This window comes from Chiloscyllium plagiosum, unplaced genomic scaffold (assembly GCF_037043375.1).
Source record: "Chiloscyllium plagiosum isolate Xiang-an unplaced genomic scaffold, Cpla_swu_hap1 HiC_scaffold_19, whole genome shotgun sequence".
Lineage (NCBI taxonomy): Eukaryota > Metazoa > Chordata > Chondrichthyes > Orectolobiformes > Hemiscylliidae > Chiloscyllium > Chiloscyllium plagiosum.
In genome coordinates, this window is record NW_028270157.1 from 12,694,812 (window position 1) to 12,706,951 (window position 12,140).

The following is a 12,140-nucleotide window of genomic DNA, read 5'->3' on the forward strand; positions in this document are numbered from 1 at the left end:
GAAGGTCTTTTTACCCTTAGTATTTCTCAGCTCTATCCACACTGACTCTACATCCCCTGATTCTAGGTCCCCCCCGCGCAAGGGACTGAATACCTTCCCTTACCAACATGGCCACCCTACCCCCTCTGCCCGTCAGTCTGTCCTTACGATAGCACGTGTAGCCTTGAATATTCATTTCCCAGGCCCTGTCCACTTGAAGCCACGTCTCAGCTATCCCCACAATATCGTATCTGCCAATTTCCAAAAGAGCCTCAAGCTCATCCATCTTATTTCTAATGCTTCGTGCATTCATGTATAGTATTTTTAATTTGTTACTGCCCTCACCCTTCCCATCAACTCCTATTTCACTCAACCTTACAGCATGATCCCTTTCTGAGTTTTCTGCCTCATTGATACAGTTGTCTTTCTTGACTTCCCTTGTTCTAACTTCCCCTTCAATTTCCTTCTTAAACATCCAGTTTGTCCACTCCCCCCCGCTACTTAGTTTAAACGTAGCTGTGTTGCAGTAGCAAACCTGCCTGCCAGAATGCTGGTCCCTAACCTATTAAGGTGCAAACCGTCTCTCTTGTAGAATTCATGCTTACCACAAAACATACCCCAGTGATCCAAGAATTTAAATCCTTGCTTCCTGCACCAGTTCCCCAGCCACACGTTCAAGTCGATTATCTCCATGTTTCTGGCCTCACCAGCCCGAGGAACTGGAAGCAAACCGGAGATAACCACCTTGGACATCCTGCTTTTCAACCTTCTTCCTAGTTCTCTGAAGTCCCGCTGTAGTATGTTCCTCCTCCTCTTCCCGACATCATTTGTGCCGACATGTACCACCACCTCTGGCTCTTCACCTTCGTCCTTGAGGATTTCCTGCACTCTGTCTGTGATGTCTTTAACACTGGCACCAGTAAGGCAACACACCATCCTTAAGTCCCGTCTGCTGCCACAAAAACCCCGGTCAGTTCCTCTCACTATGGAATCCCCTATTACCATGGCTCTGTGCGATGTCTGACTCTTCCGCTCTGCCTGTGCGCCAACTTTTGATTGACAGACCTGGCCACCTCACGGACTGGCAGTGTCATCTGTCTCTACTGTTTCCAAAAGATTCAACTTGTTCCTGACAGGTACTTCCCCCGGGGTCTCTTGCACCTGTCTCCTCTCTGCCTTCCTCATTGTCTGCTCTCTTCTGGTATGATTGGTGTAATAACCTCGCTGAAGATCTTGTCCAGAAAGATCTCGTTCTCTCGGATGACCCTAAGGTCCTCGAGTTCTTTCATCAGTGCTGCAATATGCTCTGTCAGTAGCTGAACGTGCACACACTTTCCACACTTATACGAGCCAGACACACCAGAGTCGTTGACCTCCCACATCAAGCATGTAGCACACTGAACCAGCTTGGCAGTCATGTCTTCACCCTCTTCAACTGTGGCGTAATCACTTCACTCAACCTCCTTGTCAAAGACTCCTGAGCTAAAGCCTCATTCTTCAATCCACAGGAACTTCCTTGGACCTTCTTTTTGGGGCAAGTCTGTGGACTCTTAATTTAGGTTAGAGGAGGAGGGAGGGAGGGAGGCCCTACTTTGTAGGACCTGGGGTCTAGAACACACCCACTCTAATAACAATCACTTACCTTCCCGACTGGCTTTGCGCTCTGCCTTCACTTCCACCCAGCTCCCGCCGCTCTCTGATGCAACATTCCTGGGGAATGTTGCTGAACAAAGAGACCTTGCAGTGCAAGTTCATAGTTCCTCAAAAGTGGAGTCGCAGGTAGGTAGGATAGTGAAGAAGGCGTTTGATACGCTTGCCTTTATTGGTCAGAGCATGGAGTATAGCAGTTGGGAGGTCATGTTGTAGCTATACAGGACATTGGTTAGGCCACTTTTTGAATACTGAGTGCAATTCTGATCTCCTTCCTATTGGAAAGATGTTTTAAAACTTGAAAGGATTCAGAAAAGATTTACAAGGATGTTGCCAGGATTGGAGGGTTTGAGCAACAGGGAGAATTTGAATAGGCTGGGGCTGTCTTCCCTGGAGTGTCAGAGGCTGAGGGGTGACTTTTTAGAGGTTTATAAAGTAATGAGAAGCATGGGTAAGGTAGATAAACAAGGTCTTTTCCCCCGAGCTAGACCAAAACTAGAGATCATAGGTTAAGGGTGAGAGAAGAAAGATTTAAAAGGGACCTACGGGGCAACTTTTTCACATAGAGGGTGGTGCATGTATGGAATGAGCTGCCAGAGGAAGTGGTGGAGGATGGTACAATTACAACATTTAACAGACATCTGGATGGGTATATGAATATGAAGAGTTGAGAGGGATATGGGCCAAATGGGACTAGATTAATTTAGGATATCTGGTCAGCATGGACGAATTGGACCAAAGGGTCTGTTTCTGTGCTGTATACCTCAATGATTGTCCTTGACATCAAGGCAACATGTGATTATGGTATTGAACAGTCCGAGTCATAGAGATGTACAGCACGGAAATAGACTGGTCAGTCCAACTTGTCCATGCTGACCAGATTTCCTAAATTAATCTAGTTCCATTTGCCAACATTTGGTCCATATCCCTCTAAACCCTTCCTATTTATATACCCGTCCAGATGCCTGTTAAATGTTGCAATTGTACCAGCCTCCACCATTTCCTTTGGCAGCTCATTCCATAAATGCACCACAGTTCACGTGAATAAGTTGTCCGAAGTCCCTTTTAAATCTTTCTCCTCTCACCCTAAACCTATGCCCTCTAATTCAAGACTCCCCCAACCCAGGGAAAGGACCTTGTCTATTTACCCAATCCATGCTCCTGATGATTTTGTAAAACCTCTGTAAGGTCATTCCTTAGCCTCCAACACTCAAGGGAAAACAGCCCCAGCCTATTCAGTTTCTCCCTATCGCTCAAACCCTCCAACCTTGGCAACATCTTTGTAATTTTTTTCTGAAACCTTTCAAGTTTCATAAAATCTTTTCTATTGCAGGGAGACCAGAATGAATGCAGTATTTCAAAAGTGGCCTAACCAATGTCCTGTAAAGCCACAACATGACCTGCCAACTCCTATACTCAGTGCTCTGACCAATAAAGGAAAACATACTAAACTCCTTCTTCACTATTCTATCTACTTGAGACTCCACTTTCCGAGTAAATTTTGAGTCACTGGGAATCACTGGAGGTGGGGGGATGCTCTACTAGTTGAAGTCACAAGAGAAGATGGTTCTGATTGTTGGAGCCAATTATATCAGTCTCAGGACATCACTGCACAGCTGTGTCCTAGAGTCTATCATCCTCCATCAGTTATTTCTCCCCATAATATGGTCAGATGTATAGCTGTTCCTGTACGATTTTACAATATGCAGCAATATTTGTGATAGCTCAGATACTGAAGCAATCATATCAATTTACTGCAAGACCTAGCATGGGCTGTTTTGTGCCAAGTAACATTGGCACCTCACAAGTGCCAGGAAATGACCATCTCCAACAAAAGAAAATCTAATCATCATCCTTTTATGTTCAATAGAATTACCACCGCTGAATCTCCCAATATGAACACCGTAATACCATTGACCAAGAAATGAATTGGGCAACTCATATAAATACTGTGTTAGAACAGCAGATCAGAAGCTAAAAAATTCTTTGGCAATTAACACACTTCACCTCCCCAATCCTTACCATCTACAAGGCACAAGTCAGAAATGTAAAAGAATATTCTCCACTTGCCTGGATGGGTGCATTCAACAAGCTTGATACAAGCCAACACAAAGCAGCCTCCTTGATTGGCACCCTTCACTTCCTTCCCCATCACTGCGCGTCCTATCTACAAGATGCACTGGTTCCTCCAATAGCACTGACAGCAGATGCATGAGTACACAAACACCTGCGGGTTACCCTCCAGGACACACAGATATGGTCTTGAAACTATATCACTGCTGCTTCATTGTCATTAGGTCAATTTCCTACCTAATAACACAATAGGTGTCCCGATATCTGAGGAGTACAGCAGTTCAATAGCAAATCACAATCACTTTCTCCAGGACAATCGGATGGTCACACATCCCACGAACAAATAAAAAAAATTAGACTACGTGCAAGTTATCTGGACTATATTGGTGTTTGTGAGCGTAAATCAGTTACCACTTTTACAATATCACAGCAGTAACCGCATTTAAGAAGCATTTAATTTTCTGGAAAGTAATTTGAGACATCCAGTGATCTTGAGAAGTGCTAAATATTCTTTTTGGTAACGTGGATTTAGAAGCGTAAGCCTGTGGGGTTTCTTATAACTTCAAATGCATGGATTACTACGAGAAAATTAAAAAGTAAAGCAGCTTCCCAATACTGCAATGTCTGAAGCATTTAGCATATTGTACACATCTACCGTGCGAAGTGAAACAGCTTTGTTTTTTTGGATTATTTAAAAGATCAAACTGTTATATAACGCTTACAATATCCTCTTACCTCCGCTTGTAAATAGTAGTTTTACAAGGGGGTCATAAACACCATAAGGCACCAAAATGATTTCTTTCGAAGTAAGGTTGAATAGTCACAGCCAGAATGGGATTACAATTAGCAGCAGCCCGTGTGGGATGGTGGACTTCTGTTTGGGATCTACTGACCTGCATCAAAATTGCACGAATGGTACAACACTACTTAATGGTATAAATAAATAGGCAGGCCATAGCTCAGTACTAACCAGTAGGATAGCACAAAGTGGAATACGTCCTGACAATAGTCAATTCTCAAGAGGAAAAATGTGGAATTTAAAAGAAATACCATAATATATGCTCTATTTTTTATACCGTTAATCAATGCTGCTCTCAGGACGAAAGCTTTGTATGGCTTCACAGCTCTCAATTCTTTCGAATATTAACGTTCAATATTAATACGATGAAAGCTTTTGCATTTACTGCTACTACCTTACGTCCGGGACACAATTTACTACTGCAAGAATGGCGCGCATTCTGAGGCTGGTCACGTGCCGCGCGGTTTCAGTGGGGGCGGGGCGGAGAAGCCGCATGCAGATGAAGTGGGTGGGGCCGCACCATGACGGCGTTCCGATTGGCTCACGTCCGAGGGGCGGTTGCGGGAATAGGGTGGAGAGGAGAGGCCTAGGCTGGCTCGGCCAGACGTGAGGACAGCGGAGAAGAGCCGGCAGGGTATCGAGGAAGCGAGTGTGGGGGGGGTTAAGCCGCCTTTCTTTCTTCCCCGCCTCATACCCAGATTAATTTAAAAATAAACATTGGCGGAAATCGAACTGGAGGGTAACAGAAAAAAATGTTTCTTTTTTTTCCATTTATTGTAGTGAGGGTGAGTTGATTTTTTTTTAAAAAGATAGTAGAGATGGGAAAACTCGCTTTCTTATTTTTCTCTCACCCCCCCCAGATACTGGTACCGGTGGAGCGGGAAGGGGATTTTCTTTGGCGTGTGATTTCTGATTTCTTCTTACCTCACGGTTTCGGTCCCGCCTTGTTCCTTGCCGCGATGGCCGCTGTATTTTTTTTTCCACGCGGCGGCTGTCTTCCCCGCGCTAGCCACCATCCCTGTGCCTCTCCCCTCCCTCCCTCCCCGGGCGGTGTGTTGGGTGAGGGGACTGAGCTCGCGGCCCGGGGCACGTGTTTCGCAGGGGCTGAGCTCGCGCCTCCTTTTTCTTCCCACTCCCCGGCGCTCGAGCGGCATCCGTTAGGGCGACCGTTGGCTGTTGAGAGGAGGGAGGGGAAACTCCCTCCATCCAAGATAACAACGCCACCGATCCCTTTCGAAATCCTTATTATCCATAATTACTGCCAGATTCCCAGCGAAAGATTAGTCGCTTATTCTCCGGCGTCGCTTTCCCTTCCATTTGAGGTATGTACGGGCTCAGAATTAATCGATCTTTCTTTAAAACGGCTTTAAAACTTAACGGTGGCCGGAGCTGAACCGCCCAAATAATGCTTTTAAAAATAATTTCTCTCGCCCTTTTTCCGCTCTTTCTCCCCCCCCCCCCCCCCCAATCCTTATCGTTAGTGATGAATGAAAGTTGATTTATTATGTCGAGGCTTTCTTTCGAGGAGTCAGAAGCTGGGCCTGTGTTCGCTGCGGTAATTGCATTTGTTGTCTATCGAGCTTTTTTTGTTACGTGAATGATTGATCCAATCGAGTCGTCTTTGAATCGAATGCACCTTCTCCCCAGGTCGCAGACGGATCAGTGAAAACTGGGCGGGGGCTTGCAGTTGTTGGAGGGGGAAGTCCATTGTCCGCTGTTAAGAGATGGACCTGCCCTGGTGTCTTTTTAATGTGTATTTATTGCGTTCAGGATTTTTCCACGCCGCCTCTGGATTTTTTTCTGATCAGTTCACTGGCTGAGGTAGTAGTTTGTGTTGTTGGAAGGGTCTGTGACACTGCCCAGTATGGAGATAACTGCGCAAGCTACTGCCTTGCTAGTGCTGGTGATAAATCGGCGGACACCATCTCCAACGTGAGTTCTTGCAGTTTTTAAAGAAAAATCTGCAAAAGTATTTCGAATGAAAATCGAGACTGCAGTATTTCAACTGTTCTGGGACTGTACCCGATCTAGTTGGTCTTTAGAATAAAAACAATAAAGTTTATGCATGTTTTAACAAATGTGGAATTAATGTTTGTGGTTCAGTTTGAGCACGCCTAGACTCAATCCTGGAACATACGGACAGAACGCCACTGACGTTTAAACTCTTTAATGCCCGAAAGTCTCTTTTGACAACTTTTTCTAATCTATTACATTTATGCAGTTGCCTTTATCTTTTGCGAAACAAGAGCGAACACTATCAAGAATTAGTTTCGTGCAGGTAGATTTTTGGAAGAGAGGAGCAAGTTCAATCATGTTAGTGTTTTTCGTAGTTGGGTTGTTTCCTCGTCCCTCCACTAGATATTTGTCTCTGATTTGTTTTAGTCTCAATGCGGTGACAAAATCAACTGCACTTCAGAGCAAGGAAGGAACCAAACTATAAAGTCAGTTACAGTATAACATGCTGCCTTTTTATGCATTGGTCTGTTTAGCGTTCTCTGTATCGAGATCAGATTGGGCCATCTGGTGCAGATGAGTTGGATCAAATGATCTCTTTCTATTGTATGCTCATCCTGATCTGTTTTTGTTTTCACAAGAAAAGCTTGTATCTATCAACTGTTACAAATTTCGCTTTCTAATTAAAGTGGCTTAAATGTTGCAGTGTTTTTTTTGTGGAGAATGATTGATTGCTGAAAATAATTGCACTGAAACAGCACCTCAATAACATTGACGCTTCTGTTTGTTGACTCGTGGTACAGACCTACTTTGGCAGGTGCACACACTTGAATGGCACAGGTAGACTGACAACTCTTAAACCTTTCCAGTTGGTCACAACAAACAGCATCCAGTTTTGCCTTTCTCCAACCTGAATATATTTTTTATTATAGTGAGGATCTGGTCCCGCTTAGAGTAAGCTTGTTTACCTAACCTGAAAGTAGTGTCAGTGTTGTGCCCTTTGCATCTATGGATACATCAGAGGGCCCACGTGCATAGTTAAAAGGGCTTAGTGTACAGTAAGAGGACTTCGAAAGGTCCTGAAGCATAAGGTCTAACGTTGAAACACAGTTGGGTTTTTGACTGCTTGGGTGTGATCAACAGTTAGAAGTATCCATTGTTTTAGTTCTTGTTTTGACTTTTATGTTTGCATTTGGCTGTAAGTGCGTGCTTCTCTATCCAAGCAAACTTGTTTCTTCAGTCTAAAATCTCTCACCCTGGTTCTGCCAAAGAGCTGCTTTGACGTAGCTTGTTTATAAATTCCATCTACTGATTTCATTATCTAATCTTGAAGTGCAGATACAATGTTTCAACTCTGACAATGATTTTCATAGTGTAAACCAAAATAGATGAGGGACTTTTAACACTGCAAGGGATGTGCTAACTGGCTTCAAGTCTTTTTGATATCTTCTAATCAGAGGTTTTACACACCTGAAATAGGTAGGGATCCTGTCACTATGCCACAAGTTTTTTTTTCAAACTTGCTTTAGTGAATGTTGATTATGAACACATGCATAAGTTTGTATGTCATTTCAATAAATCGCTTGGTTTGATTGCTACATATTCCTGTATAGGGGAAAGTGAGGACTTCCCTGATGGAGCTTATGCCCGAAAATGTCTTTTTTTTTTTGTTTTTGTTTTCCCCTGCTCCTTGGATGCTGTCTGACCTGTGCTTTTCCAGTACCACGCTCTTGACCCCCACATGCCTGTATACCCAAACAAACCTCTGCATCATAGCTTATGAAGAATCTCTTTTCATGTTGGAAGACTTTGTTTTTATCTGCCAAGTGTATTAAAGCAACTTCTTTGCTGAAATAAAGCCATGAAAATTCAGTATTAAATTGGACTTAGGGTCAGTGCTTACTATTTTGTAGGTAGCTGAAGTTCACTGTATTGTATGAGGCTGATGTCCTTTCATATAAGTCAAATTACAAATAACTGCAGTTCACCTGCAGACCCTTGGAGCCTGGTGGCTCAGTGAGCACTGCTGCCTCACCGTGCCAGGGACCCTGGTTCAATTCCAGTCTATGAATCTGGAGTTTGCATGTTGTCCTGATGTCTTGAGTTTCTCAGTCCAAAGATGTGCATGTTAGGTGGATTGACCATACTAAATTGCCCATAGTGTCTTGGTGTAGGCTAGTAAATTAGCCGTGGGAAGTGTAGGGTTACAGGGATGGTGTGGGGGCTGGGTCTGAGTGGGATGCTCTTTGCAGGGTTGGTGTGGACTCTGACTCAATACTGAATGGCCTGCTTCCTTACTGTAGGGATTCTGATTCGAAGAATATATCTGACTATGTTGGATTTAAAAACTGGCTGTAGCTTGCAACACTATTGTGAAATAGTTGCAAGCATCCACATTTAAACATGCATTTCCCTTTTATGATAGGATCAGTACTTTTTGGGAAAGTTTCATGAAAATGAAGTTAATTCATCTGCAATATGTATCAAGTGTGCTGTTTTATGTGAGGTGATGAATGGAGGATATTGTAACAGCTTGCTTTTGAAAAGTGTTGATTTAACTAAAACCAAAATACTAGTGGTAAAATATAAATAAATGTGGGAAATACTCATGTTTGACCTTTCAATCTGGTTATTTGGAAGTATGATAGCTGCTTGAAGATTTGATTATATTCAATCGTTTGAATGTAAAATAACTAGTGGTTTTAATTTAAATTACCACCCTGTTTGAAATTAAGACTCCTGCAACGTGCTCTGGATAGAAAATGTTTTGGATTGAAGAGGGTTTTGGTGAGGTGCAGCATCAAGGTAAGGGACATATGGGGTAACAGCATGAGGATTGGTTAGCTCATAGGAAACAGAATAGTGATAAATGACTCAGCATATTGAGAACGTAAAGTGAAATATCACAGGATCTGCATAAGTCCCTACTACTGCACCACAGTGTTCTACTGTTCTTTTGTGTTCTACCTTGGATCAGAAGATCTGCATTAAAGTCTGTGTTCTCAAAGTGTCATAAAATATCCAAACATTGATTAGAAAAAAAATCTATATTTTATATCAATATTATTGGTAGGAGTGGTGTAAACAAAGTACATTACCATTCAATGAGCTGATGGCTAAAGCAGGCAAAAGTTTGTTCTTAAAGGAATGCCATTAAGACCAGCTATATAAGACATCAGAGCTGATGCAGGCTATTAAACCCATCAAGTTTGCTTTCATTCAAAAAGATAATGTTGATCCTATAATCCTTAACTTCAGGTATCTGCCTTCTCTCCTATCACATGCCTTGATTTCCTTACTGAAGGTGGAAAAAAAACTCAGCCTCAACAGCTCTCTGCAGTAAAGAATTTAAGATTTGCTACCTTCCACAAAATTTGTGATCTTTTGAGGTTATGCCCTCTGTTCTCACTTTCCACAAGGGAAAACCATTTTTCTGTATCTACCCTTCCAAGTCCCTCTAAGAATCTTATATGTTTCAATAGGTCACCATGAGACAATCTGCTCGAGCTCTCAAGTCAGGTCTTAACAGCACAGAAAAAAAGGTCCTCCAGCCCCTGAGTCCCAACTGGTCAATCAGCTACCTATGAATTCTGATTCCACTTTGCAGCGCTTGGTTCATATCCTTGTGTAGGAAAATGTGAGGACTGCAGATGCTGGCAATCAGAGTCACTGTGGTGTTGCAAAAGCACAGCAGGTCAGGCAGCATCCGAGGAGCAGGAGAATCGGTGTTTTGGGCAAGAGCCCTCCTTCATACATGTCCTTATATGCCTTAGCATTGCTGATTTGTTTTTAAATGTTTCCTTGCATATCCTCCAAATCTCTTGCTCTTAGCTTAAATCTGTGCCCTTGGGTCATTTCTCTAAAGGGTTTCTTCCTGCCTACCTTGTCTATGCCCATAATTTTATACATCCTACTCATGTATTTACACACACACCCCACTCAGGTCATCTCCAATGCTCAAAGAAAAACAAATCCAATTTTGAGTAAAACTCTCGAGACCAGATAGTGTCCTAGCAAATCTCTGTGCAGTCTCTGGTCCAACAAAATTCCTTCTATAACTTGGGTTCTAGAAGAGAACTGAAGTTTTTTGCTGTTGCAGGGAGAAACGTATGGGCAACTTCCGTAGCCAACTTCAAAACCCTAATAACAAGGGTGGCTCAGCAGTTAGTACTGCTGCCTCGGGGACCCAGGTTCGATTCCAGCCTTGGGCAACTGTGTGAAGTTTGTACTTCCTCCCTGCGTCTGTGTGGGTTTTCTCCGCTGCTCTGGTTCCCCTCATAATCCAGAGATGTGCTGGCTAAATGAATTGGCCATACTAAATTGCCCATAGTGTTCAGGGATGTGTAGGTTAGGTGCATTAGTCAGGGATAAATGTTGAATAATAGGGGAATGGGTCTGGGTGCGATACTGTTTGGAAGGTCGGTGTGGACTTGCTGGGCCAAAGGGCCTGTTTCCACGCTGTAGGCATCTTTATGATTCTAACCGTGCACAATACTCTAGCTGTGGTCTAACCAGTCTTTTACACAGTTCCAACATTACTTACTGGTCTTGAACTCTCTGCCTCTGCTAATAAAGACAAGTATTCCTACTTGTCCTGCATTCTTGAGGGACCAGTAGTCATGAACACCAACGTCCTGCTGATTCTCAGTTCTTCCCAAGATCGTATTGCTCATCATTCATTTCTTTACACTTGCGTAGGACAAACAAAGCATCATAACTTAAGACTAGAAGCATGAGTAGGCCATTTGGCCCTTCATTAAGATTTTGAGCTGAATTCAGGAAAAGCTCAGCGTAACTATCCACCTGCTCACCATAACCCTTCATTCCTTTACTGTTAAAATCTATCTATCTTAATTGCTTCACTGGGCAGGGAATTTCAGAAATTCACAACCATTTGGGTGAAGAAGGTCCTCCTCAACTCAGTCCTAAATGTGCTTTCCCTTATTTTGAGGCTATGCTTCTAATTCAAGCTTCACCTGCCAGTGGAAATAACCTCCCTGCTTCTTTCTATTCCCCTGATAATTTTATCTTTTGTATAATTGAATTTATTGTCATGTGTACTGAGGCACAGTGGAAAGCTTTGCCTTGCGAGCAACGCAGACGGATCAGAATACAAATGAATGTAGTCCCAGTCTACTTAATCTCTCCTCACAAGGCAGCCCTCTAAATTCTGGCATCAACTTCGTGAGCCTCTATACCCCCTCCATTATCGGAACATCCTTTCTCAAATAAGGAGACCAAAACTGTGCACATTACTCCCAAGTGTAGCCTCATCAGCATCTTGTACAGCTGCAGCATAATCTCTCTATTTTTAAACGTAATGCAGAAGAGCTGATGTTCGACTGGGGTGGAGAAAGTTAGCAATCATAGCACCAGTTTATAGACCAACAGGTTTATTTGGAAGCAGTAAGTTTCAGAGCACTGCTCCTTGACAACCACCTGATGAAGGAGCAGTGCTATGAAAGTCAGTGCTTCCCAATAAACCTGTTGGACTATAACCTGGTGTTGTGTGATTTCTATTTTTAAACACCCATCCCTCTAGTAATCAAGGACAATATTCTATTTGCCTTAATTACCTGCACCTGTAAACCATTTTTTTTATGATTCATACATAAGGACACAGGAACCTCTACACAGAAGCATGCTGAAAATTTTCACCATTTTTAAAGCCAAGATTTTTTTGACA

General features: G+C 43.0%; 1 protein-coding gene and 1 long non-coding RNA gene across 3 annotated transcripts in view; one reads left to right on the forward strand and one right to left on the reverse strand.

Moving 5' to 3' along the window:
- LOC148146716 (uncharacterized) overlaps positions 1-5,559 on the reverse strand; it is a 34,067-nt gene extending 28,508 nt beyond the window's left edge. Inside the window, exon 1 of the long non-coding RNA XR_015760375.1 lies at positions 5,426-5,559. This is a non-coding gene — a long non-coding RNA (uncharacterized LOC148146716). The remainder of the gene's footprint in view (positions 1-5,425) is intronic.
- LOC148146717 (uncharacterized) overlaps positions 5,175-12,140 on the forward strand; it is a 195,949-nt gene continuing 188,983 nt past the window's right edge. For both annotated transcript variants that reach the window (XR_015760371.1, XM_087997024.1), the window contains exon 1: positions 5,175-5,823. Coding sequence is in view for 1 of the 2 variants with exons in the window: in XM_087997024.1 (XP_087853150.1) it covers positions 5,320-5,823 (504 nt within the window). In the remaining variant the exon portion in view is untranslated. The remainder of the gene's footprint in view (positions 5,824-12,140) is intronic.